This window comes from Dichotomopilus funicola, assembly GCF_033296635.1.
Source record: "Dichotomopilus funicola strain CBS 141.50 unplaced genomic scaffold C8A04scaffold_80, whole genome shotgun sequence".
Taxonomy (NCBI): domain Eukaryota; kingdom Fungi; phylum Ascomycota; class Sordariomycetes; order Sordariales; family Chaetomiaceae; genus Dichotomopilus; species Dichotomopilus funicola.
The window spans coordinates 69965-92951 of NW_026944101.1; the positions used below are offsets into that span (position 1 = coordinate 69965).

The 22987-nt window shown below is 55.8% G+C and overlaps 9 protein-coding genes across 9 annotated transcripts; 4 read left to right on the plus strand and 5 right to left on the minus strand.

Annotated features, from left to right (window-relative positions):
• Positions 1 to 36: 36 nt before the first annotated feature.
• On the minus strand, positions 37 to 3272 carry C8A04DRAFT_15018 (uncharacterized protein; the record flags this gene model as incomplete). Its single annotated transcript, XM_062778329.1, has 5 exons — positions 37 to 753; positions 812 to 1080; positions 1133 to 2238; positions 2329 to 3015; positions 3085 to 3272. The coding sequence occupies 5 exons, from the start codon at positions 3270 to 3272 to the stop codon at positions 37 to 39; spliced, it is 2967 nt and encodes a 988-aa protein (XP_062633733.1).
• A 1535-nt stretch (positions 3273 to 4807) lies between these two features.
• C8A04DRAFT_39961 (eukaryotic translation initiation factor 3 subunit J) lies at positions 4808 to 5971 on the plus strand (the record flags this gene model as incomplete). The annotated part of the gene is made up of 4 exons (XM_062784776.1): positions 4808 to 4832; positions 5003 to 5094; positions 5179 to 5885; positions 5956 to 5971. 4 exons carry the CDS (start codon positions 4808 to 4810, stop codon positions 5969 to 5971), a joined length of 840 nt encoding a protein of 279 aa, XP_062633734.1.
• Positions 5972 to 6679: 708 nt separating this feature from the next.
• On the minus strand, positions 6680 to 9232 carry C8A04DRAFT_15026 (mitochondrial distribution and morphology proteins-domain-containing protein; the record flags this gene model as incomplete). Its single annotated transcript, XM_062778332.1, has 2 exons — positions 6680 to 8250; positions 8326 to 9232. The coding sequence occupies 2 exons, from the start codon at positions 9230 to 9232 to the stop codon at positions 6680 to 6682; spliced, it is 2478 nt and encodes an 825-aa protein (XP_062633735.1).
• A 602-nt stretch (positions 9233 to 9834) lies between these two features.
• Positions 9835 to 10986, plus strand: C8A04DRAFT_39963 (uncharacterized protein; the record flags this gene model as incomplete). Its single annotated transcript, XM_062784777.1, has 7 exons — positions 9835 to 10047; positions 10118 to 10198; positions 10273 to 10274; positions 10331 to 10613; positions 10682 to 10706; positions 10763 to 10844; positions 10899 to 10986. 7 exons carry the CDS (start codon positions 9835 to 9837, stop codon positions 10984 to 10986), a joined length of 774 nt encoding a protein of 257 aa, XP_062633736.1.
• A 331-nt stretch (positions 10987 to 11317) lies between these two features.
• C8A04DRAFT_15012 (uncharacterized protein) lies at positions 11318 to 12739 on the minus strand (the record flags this gene model as incomplete). Its single annotated transcript, XM_062778325.1, has 1 exon — positions 11318 to 12739. The coding sequence occupies one exon, from the start codon at positions 12737 to 12739 to the stop codon at positions 11318 to 11320; it is 1422 nt and encodes a 473-aa protein (XP_062633737.1).
• An 806-nt stretch (positions 12740 to 13545) lies between these two features.
• Positions 13546 to 14697, plus strand: C8A04DRAFT_32119 (uncharacterized protein; the record flags this gene model as incomplete). Its single annotated transcript, XM_062781983.1, has 4 exons — positions 13546 to 13600; positions 13668 to 13861; positions 13942 to 14006; positions 14064 to 14697. The coding sequence occupies 4 exons, from the start codon at positions 13546 to 13548 to the stop codon at positions 14695 to 14697; spliced, it is 948 nt and encodes a 315-aa protein (XP_062633738.1).
• Positions 14698 to 15221: 524 nt separating this feature from the next.
• On the minus strand, positions 15222 to 17291 carry C8A04DRAFT_15002 (major facilitator superfamily domain-containing protein; the record flags this gene model as incomplete). The annotated part of the gene is made up of 5 exons (XM_062778321.1): positions 15222 to 15292; positions 15391 to 15564; positions 15644 to 16556; positions 16624 to 17162; positions 17246 to 17291. 5 exons carry the CDS (start codon positions 17289 to 17291, stop codon positions 15222 to 15224), a joined length of 1743 nt encoding a protein of 580 aa, XP_062633739.1.
• A 1891-nt stretch (positions 17292 to 19182) lies between these two features.
• C8A04DRAFT_39967 (uncharacterized protein) lies at positions 19183 to 19890 on the plus strand (the record flags this gene model as incomplete). The annotated part of the gene is made up of 3 exons (XM_062784778.1): positions 19183 to 19266; positions 19364 to 19525; positions 19606 to 19890. The coding sequence occupies 3 exons, from the start codon at positions 19183 to 19185 to the stop codon at positions 19888 to 19890; spliced, it is 531 nt and encodes a 176-aa protein (XP_062633740.1).
• Positions 19891 to 20568: 678 nt separating this feature from the next.
• Positions 20569 to 21909, minus strand: C8A04DRAFT_15016 (uncharacterized protein; the record flags this gene model as incomplete). Its single annotated transcript, XM_062778328.1, has 5 exons — positions 20569 to 20876; positions 21003 to 21125; positions 21228 to 21415; positions 21485 to 21724; positions 21803 to 21909. 5 exons carry the CDS (start codon positions 21907 to 21909, stop codon positions 20569 to 20571), a joined length of 966 nt encoding a protein of 321 aa, XP_062633741.1.
• Positions 21910 to 22987: the final 1078 nt, after the last annotated feature.

Below are 22987 nucleotides of genomic sequence, written 5' to 3' on the forward strand. Positions count from 1 at the left end.
TCCTCAAAGCCCCTAGCCGACTTTAGGCCACCCCATTCAATCATCCTCCGCCACCCTCCTCCTCTTACTCGGCCGCCTCGGCGGTCCCTCATCCCCCTCAACCCAGTGGTTCTTCTCAATCTGGTGCTGTCGCAAATTATCCTGACGATTCTTGTACTGGCTCGTGCAACCCGGGAACGGGCACTTGAAGATCTTGGGCGGCTCCGTGCTGTGCTGCAGCCTGCGGTGCTTGGCCATGCTGCCCTTGAACCATTGCGGATCGCCCTTGGGCCGGTACCCGCAAATATCGCAGCATGAGTTGGCTTCTACTTTTTGGCCATTGCTGGACTGCTGGTCTGGTGTTTCCGCTGGCGATCGCTGTGGTCGTTCCGTCGTTGCCGGGCTCGCTGTTGTCGGGCTGGCCGTTGTGTCCGATGGGCTGCTACCGCTGGAACTGGCTGTTGGGGTGAGAAGCTGCGTCTGGCTGAATTTTGTTTTCAACGGTGGCGGTTTGCCGGGTGACTTGGCTGCAGGGGGACTTGGCACTTCGGGGATCTCGTTGAGGAACATGTCGATATCGTCGGGCGGCTGTGCTTCGAGCTTGCTTCCCGAATTGTCGAGTTCTGATACGAGAGTCTCGATCAAGGTGACGCCAAGCCCATGGTAGACATCGCGCCGCGATACGCCCACGTCGTGAATCATGTACAGTTGATCGCATAATTTTCGAACGTGGGGCACATATACGCCGAAGAATTTGCTACTCGGGAGACGGGTCTGTATCAAGCAAAGTTAGCCCAACGATCGTTCTGGTCACCGAATCGAGGTAGCGTACCTTGCCAGCTCGAAGGATCTCGACCTCAATCCTTCGAACGCTGCAGATGGAGGATGTCTGGATCTTTTGATACACCTCTTCCAACCCACTCTTGAGGCCAGCATCGTTGAATCGTCGCGAAAGTTCCACCAGAGCGCCCTTAGCCGTTGAAATCAGCGCTTCGTTGACCGGACCAGCCGGGCTCGCTTCTTTCAAATGCGTAATGTGTAATTCCGAGATTTGCACATCCAGCGGTAAGTCCCCTTGGTTCAGGAGGCTGATTTCGAGTTCTGGACACAGTTAGTCATCTCCATCGCTTTTCTACGTCGGGGGGGCACATACCATCAAGGAAATCCTGGGCCGCCGCGAGCAATGCATCCTCGCGATGTGGGAGCACAGGGCTAGCCAGTTCCCGCGATTTCCCCTTTCCACTGGGATCTGAAGCGGACCGGAGTCCACTTGCTGATACGGCAGAGATGAGTTTATTCAGGGTTGCCAAGCTCACTTCTGGAGGCTGCCAAATGGTCGTGACGAGTTGGTTGTACAGGGTTTTATCATGTGGAGGCAGTCTGTCGCTGTAGCCCAAGGCTTGAATGAAAAGGTGTGTGGAATTGCCGGGCGCCTCCTGGCCGTGTAAAATGAGTGAAAATGAATAGACGAGGTGGATTAAGCACAAGGCGTCGCTGGCCGTCGAGGGTGCTTCGCCGTTGAGCAAATTCCGCAAAGTTCGCAGCCCTGTGGTCGCAACCGTCTTGATGGACATGGACCTCAGTTGACCGGCAACATGGTTGTTTTCGTAACCCTGAATCTTCACCATGGAAGACAAGATGTGTTCTTGTAAAGCATCCCACGCCGTGCCGACCAACGACTTGGTCTCAGAGCAGCACGTGTTTGCCTTCTCGACCTCAAGTCCGGCAATTTCAGCCGCTTGCGATGCGATGTCTGCTGCTAGTATTTCGGGAGCATACGTCAACCCAGTGGGCGCAACAGGTTCGAATCCGAGCAAGGCATCTGCATCCGAACCCATGTCGCAGGCATTCTCCAACATGGGGAGATCAGCTGGGAGCTCCGAGAAGAATGTATGAACAGTGTCGGGGCACAACTCGGCTGGGTTGGTGTTCATGACATCGGCAAATAGCTCGTCGCCCATGGTGCCGTCGACAGGAGACGTCAGATTGGTGTCGAGCCCAGTGCCCATGGACCACGCTCCGCTCCAGTTCGTATCCGAGGAAACCATGGAGCTGGTGTAGCTCACAGTGCTAGCATTGGTGTCGGTGCTAGCGGTCGACCGGACGGACGAACTGGGCGACAACCCCATGCTACTTCGTGGGGCTGTGGACGCAGGCTTAGGAGCAGGTCGAACAGCTGGCCGGCGAACTGTGAGGCCGGGGGTAGTCAGCTGCAAACCCGGCCGCGCAGCCATGTCCCTAAGAGGGCCAAGTTCATTACTGGGTGGGAAGAGACGAGCGTCAAGCGTTGAAGGAATAGCCATTGTTGAGGGTGCAAAGAGTGGAGTAGCGTTTGTCCGGTAATCGGACCCTGCGGAGAGTCCTGGGGTGAAATTGGTAATGGGCAGCCATGGTAAGAACCCTCCGTTCGAGTCGAGTTCGGGAATGGCAGGTAGTGGTGGTGGTACGAGGAGAGCCTGGGGGTTAATACCGTCGTTCAGAGCTGGCGTGGGCGTGGGCGTGGGCGTGGGCGTCTGTACGGACATGGGCGGGAGAACGGGGTTATTCTGGAGGAGTGGCACTTCGAGGGAATCGATCTCGAGGATTTCGGTCGACGACGGCAGCTCGCTAGCACTGGCGTCTGGCTCGGGGATATCGAGGGATTCGTAGGCCGGGGGCGGCTGTAGTAGAGTCTCGTCGACAAACCCAAGTTCTGAAGGTTTCTTGGTTTTGTGACCAAGAGAGTGGAAGAAGTTCTTGGCCATTGATAACATCTTCCTCCTCTTAGAAGGGTGACCCAAGCATCGTCTGCACTTCACGTCATCGAAGCGTTCCACCCTCATGTGATGATAGCACCAGTACTCCCCCGAGGCGAGATGCCTGCATTCCGCAAGGTGTTTGAGCATAGACTCATGATCCAAAAACCTCTTTCTGCATCGGAGCAGCGGGCATTCGAGCCGCTCCACGTCCGACATCCGCACTGAGGAGTTGCGTTTCACGGCGGCCCACACGATGAACCTATGCCTGGCACAGTCTTCCTGTGGTGTTTCTTTCGTTCTACAACGAGTATGATTAGAACCTGAGGATATCATGTTAGATCTAGATATAGACACTCGGTATACTTACACGCAAGACATGGTACCGTGGTCCGGAGCCAAGTCGAGATCTAGGCCGGAGTGGGACGGGGCCGGGTATGTGCTTTGAGCCTCCCCACCTGGCGCGCCGAACCGAACATCGTCACTAGTCTCCATGACGATACTAGGGTTTGACGAGTGGTCCTCCATTAAGGAGGCGAAACCTTTTTTGTTGTCCATCTGGTCGACGGTGGCGGCGATGAGGATGGGGTGCACAGTCAATTCTTGCTGTCAACTGCCACCCGGTCGTCGGCTGGGGTGGGGTGAAACAGAATGGCCGGGGGCGAATGGTCGAGGTCAAAGAGAAGCGTGCAAGCGTGCAAGAGAACAAGCGTAAAAATGAATGGGTAATACGGTGTGCACAAATCCAACAAACAAATAGGAATACAAACTTATCCGCCACCCATTTTTGATAAAACTCCTGCTGTGTGGATTGCGTGGTGCTCTTGCGTGGTGCCTCACCGAAGGGGGAGGCCTGAGGGAAGTCAAGTTTGAGGGATCGTCATTCAGTCCTAGGCCTGCGTGTTCTGCTTCTCACACAAAACGAGAACCTTTTGCGATCTCCACGCCGCGGCGTGCGTGCTAAGGACTCTTGGTAGGACCTCAGCAGCCCAGGACGTTGTTCTGAGGCGGCAGGTGCGTTGTTGCTGGGTTGGCGGCCGCTGGGCCCAGCGATTGGTTGCCTCCCCGGAGTTGCTTGCCTTCTGGGTCTGCAGGAGCTGCAGAGGCCACCGACTGGGGCAGGAGCCGACGATGAAGCTCCGTCGGGGTTCTCCAGGCAGCGGTCCGCGAAAGCTGCGGCGGGCTGTCGTCAGCTGTTAATGGCAGTCAATGTCAGCTGTCAGCAGCTGCTCCCAGACCGACATGGTCAATTCCTTTCCGTTTCTGGTCGTTCTCGCATCCAGATGCGCGTCTGCCTTGTGGGACTGAGGCATGATTTCTGGCCCAATGGCGTGGCATTGTGGCTTCAAAATCCAGGACCACAAGGCGGATTCGGCGGAGCAGTGGGGTCTAGACTGCTGCTAACGGTGAATAACACAAACCCGGCACATTTCCGAAGAAACACAGTAGCATTTGTTACCATAGGACCTGGTGCTGTGCTTGAGGCTGAATGTGGCACACTGGGGCGCGAACAGGCAGTCCTTTCTTCAAAAGGGAACCAAGAAATGAACAGACCAACGGCGAAGATGATGGATAGTTCCAGATGAACTCTTGTAGAGGTGGGTGACGCTAATGCTAATATCTCTCCGTCGTTGATGATACCGACACACCCTGGAGTCACTTTTGGGCATCGGTGATCGTTTCACAGCAACGGGACTGAAATGGTAGGGAAGGATGAGAGGTCAGAATGAGAGGACAGAACGAGAGCCGGCCATGAAGCAAACTACGAAGGAGTGAAACAACATTGGCAAGGATAAATGGGGAATTTCGGGAGGGAGTTAATCGTCTCAGCAATGTGGTGGTGTTTATCTTGATCGGACGGACCTTTGGTGGGGTTCAAGGGACGACATGCCGGAACACTGACAGGGGCAAACCTAAATCGCCCACAGGCCTTCTTGAGCGGCACCTGGACCTGAACAACTTTTTCGAAGGCCACCCAACTTCAAGCCTTATCACCAACCTTCCACTCTGCTTTTATATCTCCGCCAAATCTTGCCTCTGGGGCTTAAACAGGATCCTATACCTTTTCCATTCACCAAAACACACCTGCAATCATGCCTGGCCCAAGGAAACAGTGGGGTAAGTCTCCTTTGTTCCTTTTACCCCGCGATTTTTTTACAGTCCACAATTTTAACGCGGGGCATCCCTTTGATGATGGGGGAAAGTCCGTATGGCGGCGCAAACACGACTGCCGGCGGATTTTTCTTCAACTCGAGGTTCAAATCAGTACTAATGCGCAACCGTTGCAGAAGATGAAGAGGAGTCAAGCTCTGCGCCGGACTCCCCCGTCGTAGGCGCCGCCCGCCGCAAGTTCGACGATGAAGAGGCCGAGGATAGCGATGTACGACCGTTTTTCCACACTCCCTCCCCATCCCTTCCGGCCACGTATCTCCCAGAGCCCAAACTAACAATACTGCGGCCATAGGTCCTAGAATCATGGGATGCCGCCGAAGATTCCGAGGTCGAGCGCGAGAAGGCCAAGAAGGCCGCCGAAGCGAAGGCCAAGGCCGAGGCCGAAGCCGCCGCCAACAAGAAGAGCAAGACTCAACGGATAGCCGAGCGCCAGGCAGAGCGCGCTCAGGCCCGCGCCGACGCCGAGGACGAAGACAGCGACGAGGAGGAGACCGAGGCGCAGCGTCGCGAGCGCCTGCGCCGCACCGAGAAGGAATCCGACCTGCGCCACGCCGAAGACCTGTTCGGAAACATCGGGATCAGCAGCGGGCGCAAGGCGACGACCGCCGGCAGCGCGGTCCCCATCGACGCGAGCGATCCGTCCAAGACGGTCGACATCTCGGCGCTGCCGCTGTTCAAGCCCGCGACGAAGCTGCAGTTCGAACAGCTGCGCAACATCCTCGGCCCCATCCTCGCCAACAGCTCTAAGAAGGCGCATTACACTTTGTTCCTGCAGGAGTTCACCAAGCAGCTGGCTAAGGATCTGCCGAGTGATCAGATCAAGAAGATTGCTAGCACCCTTACCGCCCTCAGCAACGAGAAGATGAAGGAGGAGAAGGCGGCCGACAAGGGAGGGAAGAAGAGCAAGGCGGCCAAGACCAAGACTTCACTGGCCGGTGTTGCCCGTGGCGGTGGCGTGGGGGCGGAGATGGATACGTTTGATGACGGTAACTTTGGCGAGTAAGTGACACGATCTACGGGCCTTTTTTTGACCTGCCGCAACCTGTGAGCTAACCACGCGTGTTTCTAGCGATGACTTCATGTGAAGACCGCCACAGAGTGTCGGATGAATTGCTGAGCGCGCCCCATCTATCGATAATCCCCACAGCTCTGATGAGCGTTGGCTACTTCTGCCATCGTCCACAATGGGGTTTCGTTGGGCTCTCGGCAGACGGCCCGTTGCGTCCAGACAAAACACCACGCTTCAGGGCCTGCCTGCCGAGCCGAGGGTGGGAGCGGGGTAGGGTGGGTGGTTCGCGGTGGGAATATACATGGGACAGGCGATAGATTTTGGGGAATAGGGAATTAACAACCCACCCCGTGGTGTGTTGCGTTGCTCACTAGGAGTTAAGGGGAATATGGTTGGCGAGATCAGTACCGATAGGGTATATGGAAGCTTGCTCCACTAGATGGACAAACAAGATCACGTTTGGCCCAAAAGGAGTTGATTGAGAGAGTGATCATTCGGGGTGCCTTCTGTCGGCGGTTTATATTTGGCCCAGGACTGGAAAACCCAAGGCGCTAAGAGCGCACCTCTACACCTAGACGAACTGTGCGCCTCCCCCAACCCAAGTCGTTAATCATTAGACTCTCCAGGATACCCCAACCCATTCATGTACTCATCCACCCAGGCGTGTGCCGGGTTTCTTTCATTTTATTTATACACATATCCCTTCATTTCGTACATGGGACGGACGGCATACTGCATCACAGTATCAAACAGGGAAGCAAGAGAGAAGAGAAGATTCCAGATCTCACGCCAGCTCTCCCGCAACCCCAGCCAACAGCGCATGCACAATCAGACTCACCGTCCACAACCCAACCCTCTTAAACCTCCTCACCCGGCTCTGCTGGTCCTCCACACTCCTCGCAAACGCAGAATACACCTCGGCGCCCGTATCATCCATCAGGCCGGAGTCCCACACCGTCCAGGAGCCGTCAAAGTCCGTCAGCCGCTTGACAATGCGGCAGTTGACGGGGATGTACGTGCGCTTGGCGTTGATGTAGGCGACAATGGGCCGGACGAGAGCCTGGTTGACGTAGCTCATGTGCGGGTTGTTGAAGAGTGGGACGGCAGCGCGCACGTCGTTGAGGTGGATGCGTAGGTCCATGACGAGGTAGGAAGGTGTTTCTTCCTCGGGTGGTTGGTGGTGTGGACGGTCATCGTGATGATCGCCCGCGTCGAACAGTCCGTGGTCTCTAAATGGTGTTGCTGGTGAGGAGGGTGAGGCGAGGGTTTCTTCGAGTGGGGAAGAGGGAGGAATATTGGCGGGATCGGTCCCGTTGTTGTTGTTCTTGGTGTTGTTGTTGTCGTTGTCGTTGTCGCTGTTGATGAAATTGATACCAGACGCATAGTTACGGATGACACCATTTTGGAACTTGTAGTAGCTACGGTTCCCCGTGTCTTCGAGGATCTTGATGTACCGGTTGCTGGTGACGGCCTCTTCCATCTTGTCGTAGAACTCGGCCACGACTTTCCCAATTCCCTCTTCAGGGTCCGTTGGGAACATCACATCGGCCACAATGTCGACATTGCCTTCGTAGATCCAGCCAAATGGTCCTTCAACACCGCGGTTCAAGTGGTCGATCTTGAGTCCGTCGATTCGTAAACGGGAGAACTTCTTCCAAACGGATTCGTCCGCAAATTCGTCTTTCCGCCTTTCCCCCCCAGAAGCGACGCCGTGTATTTGGCGAGGGTGAATGGTGAACAGGGAGCCATCATAGGCGCCTGATATGTGAGAGGCGGAGAGGAAGTCATAGAAGAGCCACTGCTTCCGTAACTGGGGCAGGTCGCAGGAAAAGATGGAGACGGAAAAGGGGCGGAAGCCGTGGGGCTGATGCACGGTGACCAGCAGGTCTTCCATCTTGAAATGGTCCAGCTCAAAGTCTCCTGGGTTGTGCTCGTGTCGGTAGTCGTGTGGGTCTAGGCCCTCAGCGCTCCACTGGACGGATGTCCTGTCTACCACGCCCCGGACGCCCTTGACTTCGACATCCTTCAAGAGCCCTTTGCCGTTCCACCACTTGATGAAAGAGAGTGTGACATCCACGGTGTCGATCGTTACATCGAATTGGGTGTAGTTGCCGTCATCTTCCTCTTCCGCGGCAGCCGCGTCAGGGTCGGCTAGCCTCGCTGCGGCAGCTTCTGCAGCAGCATTTGAGGAACCCTTTTGAACTGTTGACCGCCCCTGGCCTGGCCGGCGAGAGACAAACACGTTGCGGAAGGTGATGACATTGTCCCTCCATTTTGGCACAATAGCTGACTCGAAGACGACAGTCAAACCAGCAGATTGGGTGAGATAGTCACCAATCCACTTCGCAAGGGTCTCTGAACAATCCAATCAGTAAGTTCTTCAAGTATAAACATAATCCATCCAAAGATGGCCGTTTTGAGGTGACCCACCTTGAGCAAAAACCGTGTTAATGGTAAGGATCACGAGGGAGAAGAAGGTCGTCGTTCCAACCAAAATCCACACAAGATGTCCAAACAAGAACCAAGACACAAAGGCACCCCATTCATCGGCGTTCCATGGCCGCATGCTCCTGATGGAAAACCACTTGAAGCGCACTCTTAAACGCTGCCTGAATCCACTAGCTGCCGCTAATAGTTCCTCTTTTGTGGGACGATGGGGCATATTTGGGAGGTGCAAATATTTGGACATCGAGTTCACTAGGGACTCTGGTTCGGCTGGATCGTGGACTATTGGTGATTTGGCGGGCGGTTGTTGTGATGTTTTAGGTTTCGGCTTCTGAGCACCGGCAGTGGAATTCTCGGTGCTGGCTGCCCTGCTCCTCTTGTTCCCATTCCCATTCCCTTTCCCATTAGAACTTTTTGATCTTTTTCCGGCCACCACATCCTGTTTCCCTGAACCATTCCTACCGTGCCGGCTTTGCTGATTCCATATTTGCCTTGCCAGGTAGCTCAGGTTGGCCCTTTGTCCCGGACTTCCGGCCAGGGCCGAGTCTGCGGCGGCCGTGCATGTCGTCACCACCGTACTGGTAGAGGAGGGGCTGGAACTGAGCCCGAGCAGGAGCAGGCCGCCGGAAGTGCAGCTCTTTCGAACATTTTGGGGTGAGATACGGGCGGGATACGGGAGCTGGGGAAAGAAAAAGCGACGGGCAGAGTGGAAGAAGCGGGTGGTGGTGTGCTGGGCCGACTGCGGTGGGGTGTTGAAAAAGAACGAACACTGCCCCGCAGCAGACGACGGTGACGGTCGTGTCGGGAGTTTCGTGGCTAGGACGGTAGCGGAATCGCGGATTGAGCCCCAGAGCTGGCGGCCCAGCTGGGTCGTCGTTGCGCTAGAGGTCATTGTTGAAAGACATGCTGTTGCCGCAATGTGCACCTCGGGTGGGGGCTGATTTGTTCAAGCTTCATTCAAGTCATTGTCGAAGCCGCAAAATGCAGGGTTTGTGCACGTCGGCAGCGGCCTGTGTTTTGTTGTGGCTGCTCCCAAATTTGAGGTGCGTGAGGAGGAGGTGGTTGGTATGGTAAGGTTAGGTAAGGTACAAGGAGGGGTGTTGCTGGCACGCACGCAAGGCATGGAAGCAACAGCGCTTGGTGAACGATGGAAGCACGAAATCTTGGAGGCTTGCCCGATGGGGGGCATGACGCTAACGCTGACCCCCAGCAAGCGGTGGTGAAAAAGATGCAGGGATTCTCTGGGAAGGCTGGACCATCGGCCAATGGATAAGATTAGAATTCTGCCAGGAGACCCACAAGTTTTTTGACTGAATTTCGAACCCCACCACCAAAATCGTACCAGAAGAACCATCTACGGAATACTTGACGGTGAAACAGAACTGTCACCGACGACGATAACCCCGACCCCCGCCACACTCCTCGAACTCGAATTCCCAGATTTCCCAGCGATATTCGAGGGCATACTGGTTGGAAATACCTACGACAGTCACAATGCCTGCACCAACAGCACTCATCCAGCCTGTCGCGGCCCCCGAAGCGACTCCCATCTCGGCACCCGAACAAGACGACGAGCTCCTTATCGATATGCAGGAGGCCAACACAGCGGTTGATCCCACCGCCGTTGTTCCGACAGCGGCTACCGATGACACAGAAATGGCGATTGATGAAGAGGGGCGGCCGAAGTTTGCGCCAGGGCAGGATGTGGTATGGCAGTTTGGATCACAAGTTGCACAATTGGGGAGGCCGTCTTTGGCTGATAGCTTTGCCTTTCCAGGATCCCATTCGTCGCGCGGAGACACGGAAGATTCCTATTCCACCAAACCGGATGTCAGCGTTGAAGGGCAACTGGTCCAAGGTATGACTGCATTGCTTCCACTGAGATCTCCCATCTTTCTTTCTACACCAATGACATGTACTGACATCCACCAGATGTAGGTCTCCTCTCCCCCAATCCCAGCCAACCCCCCATGATCTAACACATTCCAAGCTACCCACCCCTGGTCGATCACTGCAAACTTCAAGTGCGCATGAACATCAAGGAGAAGCGGGTAGAGCTGCGATCCTCGAAGTTCACGGCCTCCAACGACGCGCTGCAGATGGGTGCCGACTTCGTGTCGGCATTTGCGATGGGCTTCGACCTCGACGACGCCATTGCCCTGTTGCGCCTCGATTCGCTGTATATCCAGTCCTTTGACATCAAGGATGTGCGCCAAACACTTGGGCCAGACGCGCTGGGTCGTGCTATTGGGCGGATTGCGGGTAAAGACGGGGTATGTTGTCCTTGCTGCGGGGCGAAGCATACTTCAAGATGGATGAGTGCTGACAGGCGAAATTATAGAAAACCAAATTTGCGATTGAGAATGGTAAGTGAGGAGAGATCAGGGCAGTCGCCAGCATCATAGCTAACTCTATTTCTCAGCGACAAAAACCCGTATCGTCCTCGCCGGATCAAGGGTTCACATCCTTGGAGCCTTTGAAAACATTGGCATGGCTCGTGAGAGGTTTGTCTGCTCTGCGCTTGACCGAACAAATATAGCCTTGCTAACCCTCACTAGCATCGTCTCGCTGGTGCTCGGTGCCCAGCCTGGCAAAGTCTACAACAACCTAAGGATAATCGCTTCGCGGATGAAGGAGAGGTTTTAAAATCGGGCTGGATGAATGGGCAAAGCATCAAGTAGGACATGGTTGGGAAACGGCGTTTGGAGTACTTACTTGTGTTTTCAAAACAAGTGGCATGCGTTGACGAAGCAAAAAGAGATCCATTTCCATACCCGGTCAAGTATCTAGATTTCCTAAAGATAAAATCCGGTGGATTTAAGACATCAATCATCAGAAAGCAAATCTGACACAGTCTGCTCCCCGCTATCGTGAGCTTCGTTGGGTATCATATGTTTCACGGCCGCCGCCCTCATATCCTCTCGTATTTCGGCCATAACCAACCCCCCACCCGTCTTTCACCTCGCATAATGTCCTTTCATCGCCTTTTGACATGAACCTCCAGCTGGTTCGCCTCGTCCGGATCAACATCAAGATCACCAACCACCGTATCCTCCTCCAACTTCTCCCCATCAAACCAGACCGTGACCTCCCACTCAGCCCCAATGTCCCGCTGCGTGCGGAACGCCTCAGCAAGTATGGCTACGCTCGTCTCGTCCCTCGCCGTAAGCTTGACCGGCTCATGCTCCTTGGCCTTGAGCAACATCCGGATGCCCTTCTTCTTCTGCGTCGCTACCGCCTCCAGCTCCTCCTCTTCCTCCCCATTCCCTGCCACCCCTCCACCCTGTTCCTCATTCCCACCACCGACCCCATCACCACCAATCACCCCCAACTTCAGCGCCCTCGCCTGTCCACGACCCTTCAAAAACTCCTCATACGCATCCTCCGTCCACACCTCCAAATGAATCCCCTCACTCAAATACCCCTCCTCCCCCGGCGGCGCCACAATATCCCCCTTCGCATCCACCGACGCGCCCAGAGACGCCAGCGTGCTGTTCCGATACACTTTATTCCCCTTCCACGTCAAGAAAAAGTTGTTTCCTCCCGCGGCCGCACCAGCCGGCATGTCGGTAATGCTCTGGGCTTTGGAGAGCCAGACGTCCACGAGGAGGCGCACGCCCTGGTTGAGACGGCGCCGGATCACCAGGGGGTGGTTCTCGAGACCGGGGATGCGCGTTGTGATGATCACTTTGACGATGGCTTCTTGGGAGGGGGATTGTTGGAGTGCGCGGGCTTTGGTGACCCATTCGGAGAATTCGTCGGGGGCGACAGCCTCGGGGACGCGCGTGGTGGCGGTTGTTTCGTTGTCGGTGTTGTTGTCCTCGAGGTCGGAAAGGATTGGGATGGGGGCGGACGAGCTGGGCGGGGGCTTTTTGGTGGTGGTTGATAGCCCGTTGTCGGAGTCAGAGTCGTCGGAGTCGATCACGGTGATGGCGGCTGTTGGGGGGATTAGACCGCTGCTTCGCAGTCCTGGTCTTCTTGGGGTTCCGCCACTCGAGCCGGGCGTGCTGGGTGGGTGCGCAGAGGAAGAAGGCATCTTTGGCGTTGAGAGTTTCCTAGCGGGGATGACCTCTTTCCCTTTCCCCTTCACATCCATGATTAGATCATCGTCGTCCGAGTTATCGGCAACCGTCGATGGCTCGCGACTCCGCGACGGTTTCGCCGGCGGGGTCGACGATAATTTCCTGCGCTTGCGCCCATTAGGGGTATGTTGGTTCTCTACGTCGTCTTGTTCAGGCTCAGGTTCGGCTTCAGTAAACACATCTTTCGACCGCCGAAAGAAATCCAGGTCGTCGCCATTATCTCCCAGGGTTGACTCCGCCTCAGCTAATGGCTTTCGCGGAACGGTCCGTTTGAACCTTCTCCTTGTCGGTGCCGCGACCTCACTGTCTTGCGCCATGGTCGCGTTTGCGATTGACTGAATGAACCAACCCGATTGGTTGATCTCAATACGCAAGAATCAACTCGGGTTGCACAGTGTTTGGTGAGTGGCAAAGCAAACGCCGACGGATCCTGGTGGAAACGCGATGCCGATCGCCGTTGGTGTTGATCGCGTAAATTGGTGGTGTGAGGTTCGCTTTGAGTGGGTTGGCGGGGCAAAGTGCCAAGCATTTATGGAGTCCTCGTGTAGAATGTCCTAATTCGGCTACCGCCCTTTTGTTCTGGTGCTCAGCAGTGTTCCAAATAACTGACCTGAGAAAGATGAGGGAAGGTACTTTATAGTGCCAGGGAAGCTGACTTCTATGAACCTTATGAAGATTAGGTTTCGAGATATTTGTCATCCGATTGTGGTGATTTCGGTACCGGTACGAAGTGCGCGTCGTTACTGGTGAAATGCAGGAATTCTGCCGGTTGAAAAAGGCGGTCAGTATTCCCCGGAGCCGAAATCACGGCAGCCGGCAGGCGAGTGGGTCTAGCCGAGGTTCCGTCTGGGGCTCAGGTGATGCGTAGGCAACTCCGACGAAAGCATTCCTTCAAGCAGCAAAACGGCCGAAGTCGTGAGATTGATATCGGAATTGAGGGTGTTTGATGAACCTCCGAATTCCGGAATTCTTTTGATTATTGATATTTAACTCCTCGTTTCACATTCCAAGTCCCAGCCCTTGAAGTTCATGCTTATTTGGTGATCCCCAGCCACAGCCAAAAGTTACCGTCCACTCTCGTCTTACTACACCTCCAACGCAGCAGAGTACTGAACGCAGCACAATGTCGATTCCTAAATCCGAGTACCTCAGCAACACCTGGGCCGACGGCATATTTGGTATTGTTCCCTTAACATTTCCTTCCGTTCACTTTCCTAGCCTCACATCAACTAACACATGCGACAGCCAACCGAGTCCTGTTCATCACCGGCGGCGCCGGCACCATCGGCAGCGCGCAAACCCGGGCTCTCGTCCATCTAGGTGCCAATGCCTGCATCATCGGCCGTAACGTTGAAAAGACGGAGACCGCGGCCAAGGAGATTGCCAAAGTCCGTAATGGCGCCCGTGTGATTGGCATTGGCAACGTCGATGTCCGGAACGTGAGTTTTCTCGACCCTTGCGAGCGAGCGGTGAAACGCTTGACTCCTGACTACTGACTGCTGACACGCCGGATGAACAGTTCGACTCGCTCAAAGCCGCAGCAGACCGTTGCGCAAAGGAACTAGGCTCCATCGACTATGTCATGTACGTTCCCCTTCCATTCTACTCCCCATATTCTTCGTACTGACAACCCCCCCTCAGCGCCGGCGCAGCAGGCAACTTCATCTCCCCCATCTCCGGTCTCAGCCCCAACGCCTTCAAAGTCGTAATCGACATCGACACCCTGGGCACCTTCAACACCATCAAAGCCACCATCCCGCACCTCATCACCTCGGCCGCCGCCAACCGCACCCCCACCAACACCGCCCCCTCCCGCCTCCTCGCCGTGTCCGCCACCTTCCACTACACCGGCATGCCACTGCAAGCCCACGTCTCCGCCGCCAAAGCCGCCGTCGACTCCCTCATCGCGTCAGTCTCCCTCGAGTACGGGCCGCTGGGTATCGCGGCGAACTGCATCGCGCCGGGGGCGATCGCAGGGACGGAAGGAATGGAACGGTTGGCGAGTTCGCTGCAGGAGCAAGGGGAGATGGAACGCGGGGTGCCGACGGGACGGTGGGGGCGGGTAAGGGATATTGCGGATGCGACGGTGTTTTTGTGTAGTGAGGCGGGGAGTTATGTGAGTGGGACGACGTTGATTGTGGATGGGGCTGGGTGGAGGAGACAGGGCGGGCAGGGGGTTGGGTTGGATCCGGGGATGAAGTATCCGGATTATTTGGTGGAGGGGGTGGTTAGTCAGAATTTGAAGGATCCGAGGAAGGCGAAGGGGAAGTTGTGAGGTGTAAGTGGGGGAGGGTACGGTTGGGTTCGTTGTTTGTGGTTACGGCGATGGTTGTTTGATATCTAGCTATGGCGAGCTAGTTCTTGATCTACTTACTGCCTTTCTTGAGCTTAGCATGTAAGCCTAGCCTAATCTAACTTGATCGACTCGACGATGTTCACATAGTAAGGAGACACGCCATTGCATTGTACATCGTAAATAACGTCCATTGACTGGTATACTCCCCGCGCGCCTAGTTCCTATGTTTCCTCGTAGGTCATCATCCCTCGTAGCCGAAGAAGCGCCACAAGTGAGCAGTATTAAGTAAGGTAGGTGGATATAATATGTGAGGCAAAAAATAGATGCAAAACATCGCAAAACGGCCGTAGCCGATCAAAAAAAAAAAACCAAAGAAAACGCAAAAATAAACCGGCTATGTCCAACTCTTCCTCGTTTCCAGGGGTGGACACCCTCAGGCGTAACCACAACACAAAAAAGCAAAACCGTCATTCTTGCAGATCAGTCATAAACCTGACTGGCCATTACCGAACCTTGAAAATCTCAAGCAAATCATGGCGGTGGAAGAAGGACCGAATCCGCTTGCCGAAGACATCTAAACACACAGCCAAGTCAGTAACGTTACTAAACACCTCCACCCACTAGCTACCACGGGCTAGGAGTAGGATTAAAAAAAGAGAGAAAAAAACTTACACATGGGAATGCTCAACACACACGCAGCGACCTGGATCGACGCAAGAATGTTGAACAGCGGCGTGGCCTGGGTGCTACTCGCGACCAGCCACTGGAAGGCCTTGAAAGTGAGCGCAAAACTGAAAATGTTTTTGAAGATGATCATGCAAGTGAAGCCCTCGATGGCCAGGTCGCCTGTTGTTTTGCGTGTTCATGTCAGTATTCCACCTTGCAAGCTCTGTCAGTAGTGGTAATGGTAGGGAAAAGGACATACGGTAAGCATCAACAATGTACAGCGAACTAGCCACAGCACCAATAACCATCCCTGCCACCTCCAACGCAAAGAACGTTAGCGGAACAGCGTAGTGGTACTGCCCCAGCAACAGTCCATCCACGGTGATACCGAACCCGTACAGGCCGGCACACCCAAGAATCATTTGGGGAATAACCAGCACGATACGGAACTCAGGCTCGTAGATGCCATTGTTCCACTTGGTCAACAACCGCGCGCTAGAATCCGACAACAGACCGGCAACGACAAACCCAATGATGGCGCCGATGAACGCGGCCGTGTAGGCGTACCCGGTGTCGACCTCGCCCCACCACAGCGGGGTGGCGAGGAAGAACTGGGCCATGATGACGCCGATGAAGACGGTCCAGCCGATCATCAAGCCCTGGATTAGGCAGGCCCAGAGGAAGGCGGGCTGGAGGAAGAGCGGGAGCGGCCGGAGGAGTAGCTTCCAGAAGGTTTCGTCCGTCTTGCGGCCGTTGAAGAGGGCGAGGGACTCCTTGAAGGTGGCCTTGGGGCGGTTGGCGGGTTTGACGGGGGACGCTGGGGATGTGGTGGAACCGTCGGCGCCGTTGGCGTTGTTGCCGTTGCTGGCGGCCGACTTTTCCACGTCTTCGGGCGCGGCGGCACTACCGGCAGAGGGCCCCGCAGCAGCGGAGCGCGAGTTGTCGCCGTTGCCTAGGAAGCCGAGATCGATTTCCGGGGGAGCGTCGCGGCGGTAGGCAGTCTCGGGGCAGAACAAAAACAGGATGGGGAAGCTGGCCGCGCAGAAAATGGCCACCAGGTAGAACGTCCACCACCAGCCGATCGTGTTGGTGATCTTGCCGACGAGGATGGGCGTGAAGAACGCACCGCCAAAGACCGCGAGGTTGGTGAACGCCATGCGGATACCGCGTTGCTGTCTCTCAGTCAGACCTTACCCTAGATACACCCGCGGGATGACTCCATTCCGATCAACCACTTACATGCACGCAGTACAAATCTCCCACAGCCGCATTCACCAGCGACTCAAACGGGGCCGTCGCAATGCCCTGGAACACACGCGCGGCAACCATACTCGAATACCGATCCTCCCCCTGCGACGCACCGCCCCACGCCGAGGTCACCACCAGCAGCAGCGTCCCGCCCACAAACAGATGCCTTTTACCCCAGATGCGGCCCGACGGCACAAAGATAAAGGCGGCGATGCCCACGCCCAGCAGGTACCATCCCGTCAGGTCAGCGACCTTGGTGAAGGGCACGCTGTAGTACAGGGTCAGGGTCAGTGTGTTGGCGGCGAGGATGGGGCCGAGGCAGGTCGCGAGGATGGCGACGAAGGAGAGGATGAAGGTGATCAGGTCGCGCTTCCATAGCGGCCAGTTGAGGGGGTCGTTGGGGTCGTCGGAGGGCTGCGGGACGAGGATGATTGGGACGGGCCCGCTGGTGTCGCATTTGAGGTGCTCGGCGATGTGGCCGTCGGTGGCGTATTGCGGTCGCTCGGGGTCGTCGAAGTAGCGTGTGGTTCCTGCGATGCGCGCGTGGTGTTAGTGAACGCCGAAGACACACGTCTGTATGTTATGTCTCAATCGCGTGGTGAGTATCACGTACCTGGCACGTCCTCCAGGACCCTGTCCTCGAGAATTCCCAAGCCCATCTTGATATCTCGAAGCCTTCAAGCCCCGGTCACGTTGCCCAAGTTTGCGCGCGCGTGTCCCGCCTTTTTTATTCCGTTTCGTCTTGTTTTAGGCCCGCGAAATTTCAAGATACCAGGCGATCACGGGTGTCGCATGGCAGTGTGCCCGTTATGGCTCCGGCAGATACAAATCGGTGGCGTGGATGGTGTTGGATGTTGAAAGGCAGACAGATCCTTCAGCGCATCCGTGCCATGGACATGAGGTACCATTGCCGAGCGAACGGCTGGTGAGATGAGGAAATCCAAGCCAAAAAGTCTCCCCCCCTCTCATACCCCCTGTTGCGCCGCTACCGGTGGGGGCTCGGGGGTTCGCTGCTGTCAAACAGGGGTCTCGAGCTCTTGCTGAGCTCTGCTTGGCTGCGCTTGTTCACAACACCATCACCCGGACGGCTGCCGGCCCGTCAAAGCAACCAGCTTGGCTGCAGCTGTCGGGCGGGGCTGGTCCCCAATCTTAAATCGCCCGCTGCTGCGGGCCAATCCGAGGGGATAAACTGCGGGGGAGCGAGGATCCCAATGCAAGCCGCCGAGTTCCCGAGACCGAATCAACTTGTTCAAATGCCGCTGCACACCCATTCTGTGGTTTGTGTGGTGTTTCACGATGTTTCGATCTTTTCCTGTGTCCTCCTCTCTCAGCTCAAGAGAGGGCATTCCTGCATGTTCTTCACCGCCGCACGGTTCTTCGAAAAGGCTAGGCGAGATCGAAATCAGGGACCCTGCTTTTTTTTTCTTTTTACTTCGGTTTCCACTCTGGGCGCATCAAAAACCGGGGAATCGCAAATCCTCGAGTCCCCGAAAGTCCGCCCGGCTCGGCCAGTTTCAATGTTCCAGAACGGCCAATAAACCGGAGGCAAGGGCAAAGCATCACACCGAGTCTCTGGGAGGATCGACTTTGCCAACCCACACTCAGCCGGCTCAGGCAGCCTCCTAGTGTCTCTCAGTTGCCTCGCAAGCCTCGCAAGAACAAGGCCGTTGCTGGTAAACTCTGAGGCTAATCAACTGCCATGGCTGTTTGCGGTCTTTTCTCCGCAGTTGAATGCAACAGCAGGGTCGCGTGCATCGCCAACACAGGTGCAAGGTATGGATCGCCCCGAGAACCGATGAACAAGTTCTACACTACGCTACCTAGCCGTGCCCCCGAGCACAGCCGGATGTATTGTCATTTTATGTCAGACACATCCCTGGTGTAATATCTCGAAGCTGGTTTGTTGGCAGCTTACGTGTATGAGGATTGAGTTTGGATTGGTGTCTAGTGTATCTGTCCAGTGTGTCAGTCTGAAAAACAACGCCAACAACGCATGCGCTCGTCAAAAAAAGTTGTCATTTCCACAACTAACTAGTTAAACAAAGGACAAAAATCGATTCAGGTTGGTCCAAGAGAGAAAAAGCTGCAGGTGCGCGTCATGGGCAGTTCCAGTCCCTTTTCGGCAGGACCGGAATGGCCCTTGCCATGCACATCGCTCCGCTTGGAGCTACCGCAGTGGAGACATCCCCAAGCTAACGGGCCAGTCACACCGCACGCTGGCCGGTTCGACCTCCAGATCCAGGTGCGACCGTTCCATTGGGCCTGTGTGCCTGGGATCAGTGGGATGCAAGCTTCCAGGTCCCCCATTGGATTCCATTGTGATGCTGGCAACGGGAATTGGGAACCCGGGGGGCCAAACTCGGGGGTATTAAACACACAGGGGGCCAACTCGTTCCCGCGCATCTCCGTGACTTCTTGTTGAGACCTTTTTTGCGCCGATAACTACGCTACCGTTTGATTCTCAATCATCCATCGTTTGCGACTCTCTCGATTCCTCCACGTCACAGTCAATTGACCGTAAACAACCCCCAAAAACCAACCACCGCCACCATGAAGACCTTCACTGCTTTCCTCACGCTGGCCCTCGCGGGCTCCAGCTTAGTCGCCGCCCAGCTCGGCCTACCCGATTGCGCTGTACGTCTTTCGTCCCTTTTCCCTCACCGTCAACCGACGACAGATTTCTACGAAGCGCCTAATTTACTAACATTGCCTCTCTTTCCCCCTTATTTAGCAAAATTGCGCCAACAGCTTCCTCCAGGGCGGCATCGGTAACTGCGGCCGCGACGTCGAGTGCATCTGCAGGGACAAGAGCTTCCTCGGCGAGATCGCCTGCTGCTTGGCCGGCGACTGCAACGAGGCCGACCAGAAGCAGGCCGTCGCTGCTGCTGCCAACGTGAGTTCTTCCCTTTATCCCTCTCTATCCAACCCCTGTCTTAGAACCCCAACCAACTGACCTAATTTCTCCCAAACCAGATCTGCAAAGCAGTCGGCGTAAACGACCTCCCGACCGCGGTCGCCTGCTCCACCGGCGCAGGCGGCGCCACCTCCACGGGCAAGAGCAGCGCGGCCGCGACCACCACTGGCTCCTCGTCTGGCACTGGCAGCGGAGCCACCACCACCCCGGCGCCCACCGGCACGGCCGGCGGCAGCGGGAACAACGCGAGCTCGAGCAGCACCAACTATGGCCCGCGGCAGACGGCGGCGGCGGCGGGGCTGGGGGCGGTTGGTGGGATTATGGCTGCTGTTGCGCTGCTTTAAGTTGGGGGTTGATATTTCTTTGCCATTCCCTTGCCTTTAGCTTCTGCATGGGAAGTAAGAGCGAGGGGGGGAGGAAGAAACAGGGCATGCGTTGATTTGAACGTGATTTTGATGATAAGGGGGAGGAGGATGAATGTGTAATGGAAGCGCTGCGCTATGCATATGTTTATCGGATAGCTGTGTTTTTTGGGGGGTATGTACATGAGAAACCAAACATACTGTATGATATCTTAATTTGCGACAGGCTGCCTGTCGGTCTGTTTGTCTACATAACTCCCCTGACTTAACTATCGATCCCTGTCTGTGCGCAAGGGAGGTGAACAACGGGAGCGGGAAGCGGGAGCTGCCGCGATGTGTGTAGCCGCATACAGTCAAACACTGATGCTTTGTGTGTGACCAAGATGGGCCCGAGCGATGAAGTGCACACGCGTGGTTTGAGCGTCAGAAGTGCAAATTCGCTTTGTTGGGGTAGATATCGACTCCGTCGTGTTCTACAGTTGTCTTCTACCTCTGCGTGCCCCCCTAAACTTCAAACGCCATATGTGATATGATATACCCAGGGTATCAATATTTCCTTTTGTTTGTAACGCCGTCCCTCACTCCCCCTTCCACTAAAAACCCATCAACCCCTTCCACCGAACCCCATCCTCCAAAACCCACCAACCATGAACATACCATCTACCTCCCCTGCACCCTCCGAATAACAACCTTCTCCCCCTCCCTCTCCCAACCCACCCCATACGTCCCCCTCAACTCCTCCCACTCACACCCCGTCTGCTCCTCCAGCACCGCCAGCGGCACAGTCAGGTACGCCCGCGCGAACGCCTTCAGCGTGTGGCCCACCATGCGCGCCTCCGCAAACCCCATCAGCCGTGCCCGGTACCCGTCTACTTGTCGTCGTACTCGGCGCCAGGCTACCCAGTCGTCTGAGACGAGGGCCGCTAGGGCGGCGTCGACGTGTTTGTCGTCGCCGCGGAGTGGGGCTGCTGTTAATGGTGGGGGTGGTGGTGGGGGTAAGGTTTGGGAGTTTCTGAGGGCTTGCTGCTGCTCGAAGGGGTCGTCTTGCGGGGAAGGTGGGCGGTGGCGGTGGCGGTTGCGTAGGGCGTAGGCACCGGAGAGGTCGCTTCGGCGGCAGGCGGCGTCTAGGACGAGGTAGCTGACTACTTCGTGGTGTTCGACGCTGGTGAGAGATGCGGCTGGGGTTGGGCTGTCGGTGTTTCCACCACCACCCCCGCCTGCGGAATTCGTCGAGGAGGAAACGGAATACAACGAGCCGCGGCTGGGGGGTGGTTGGAGGCCTGCGTAGTCGAGGCTGTGATCATGTGGTTGGCCGTGACATCGTAGCAGGTGCAGCCCTGCGGGCAAGTAGGTTTCGTAGGCTCCCGTGAGGACACCGAGCCGGACAGAAAACAAAAAGACCTGCGCGGCGAAATGGTCACGCCGATCAGCGCTTACGAGACCCTCGCGCAGTTTACGCAGCGCGAACAGGAGCTGGGGAAGGGTATCCCTTTGTTTCTCTTCTGCGCTCGCTTTCTTTTCGGCCTCCGTCGCTGCGTTCTTCTTGGACGATTTCGTTTGCTTTTCGGGTTTAGACGAGGAAGCAGATGCTCCTGCCAATGCTGTTTGCGCTGTAGCCGTGAGTGAGGGTAGTGAGGGCAGTTGGTCTACGCTAAGTTGTTGTGACGCTGAGGAAGAAGAGCTTAGGTTGTTGGAGAGGGAGAGCCCGGCAAACTGCTTCTGGAGATTGTCACGGTCGCCAGCAGCGGTGCAAAAGGCTAGGTATCGCGAGGCAATCAGGGCGTAGTAGGATTCTTGGATTTTATGCACGAGTAGTCTACAGCGGCATTGTCAGAATATCATATCATAGAGACCAACAAGAGACAAAGCACCGAGTATTATTAGGTGGGGTTACCTCTTCTCTCCCTTCGAAGGAAGACCGTATTCGGCAAGCGGGTCGAGCTCAACGGGTTTCAGCCGAGACTGAAGCCCCGAGGGCCCTCGTCCCTGTTTCCGCTGCATCTCGATGCAGCAAGGTGTCGGGGCGTTCGGGGGAGCTGGTAAAGGAGGTATGTCGTGCAGGGAAAGGTTAGAGTTTGAGATCCAATGTGCTTTGCTGTGGAGGGTTCAATGTCTGAGTGCCCCGCCATACGCGCCCAAACGCGCAGCAGGGCCGCTAGGTGGTGGGTCACCCGGAGCTTCCACGGGTCTGCCCCACGAGGGGTTGCCCCGCCAACTCTTGCCCCTTTTGGACTACTTCGAGGAGAAGGGAACCCTTCGAATTTGTTCCTCTCTGAGACCCTTTGACGCACCAAGGGGCGAAGGAACTCGAGATTTTACACATGTAGTGTACTATGTAGTGAACTGAAGAGCCAATCCTGACATCCGGATTTCGCCATTGAATTCCGGCCGTTACCTACGACAAACGAAGCATGGGATTTCTTTCGTCCGTACACAGTGTGACATGGTCAATTTCCCGTCATGCTCCGTCCCGTCCCGGGAACCCCCTCTAAATCGATAAAATAGGGCGGCTCTCTCTTACATAGTAAAAGATCAACTCACACTTACCCATCGCACCAGTAAACGTACACTAGCAATATCTCCCGTTACCCCCTTATTAACTTCACACACAAAACGCACTCAACCGACAATCCCCAACTACTATGAAGACATCCCACATCCCCACACATCAAGCCTGACGGACGATGACACGCCGAACCTAGCTGCCCGACTATCCTCGGCCCGAGCCTTCTTGCAGGATGACTCTTCCACACTCAGACGAACACACCACTACAGCTACAGCTACGCTACCTAACTGCATAAGGCTGATTCCTTCGGGTTCAACTCCGAAGACAGAAAAAAAAAAAGCTCACAGCGCGAATTTTCGAGAACCCCGCAGTTCTGTTCTAACCTACCTACCTTCCACTCAATAATTTCTACCACTAGCAATCCGGTTTGCAGACGCCGCTACAAAAGGGCTTGTGGCTAATACTAAGTATGTTGTGGATCCCATCATACATAATATGCCCATTTCCGATCGCACCGGAAGCCCACCCTAGCTTTTATCGATGCGACCATCCGATGCCCCCCCCCCCCCCCC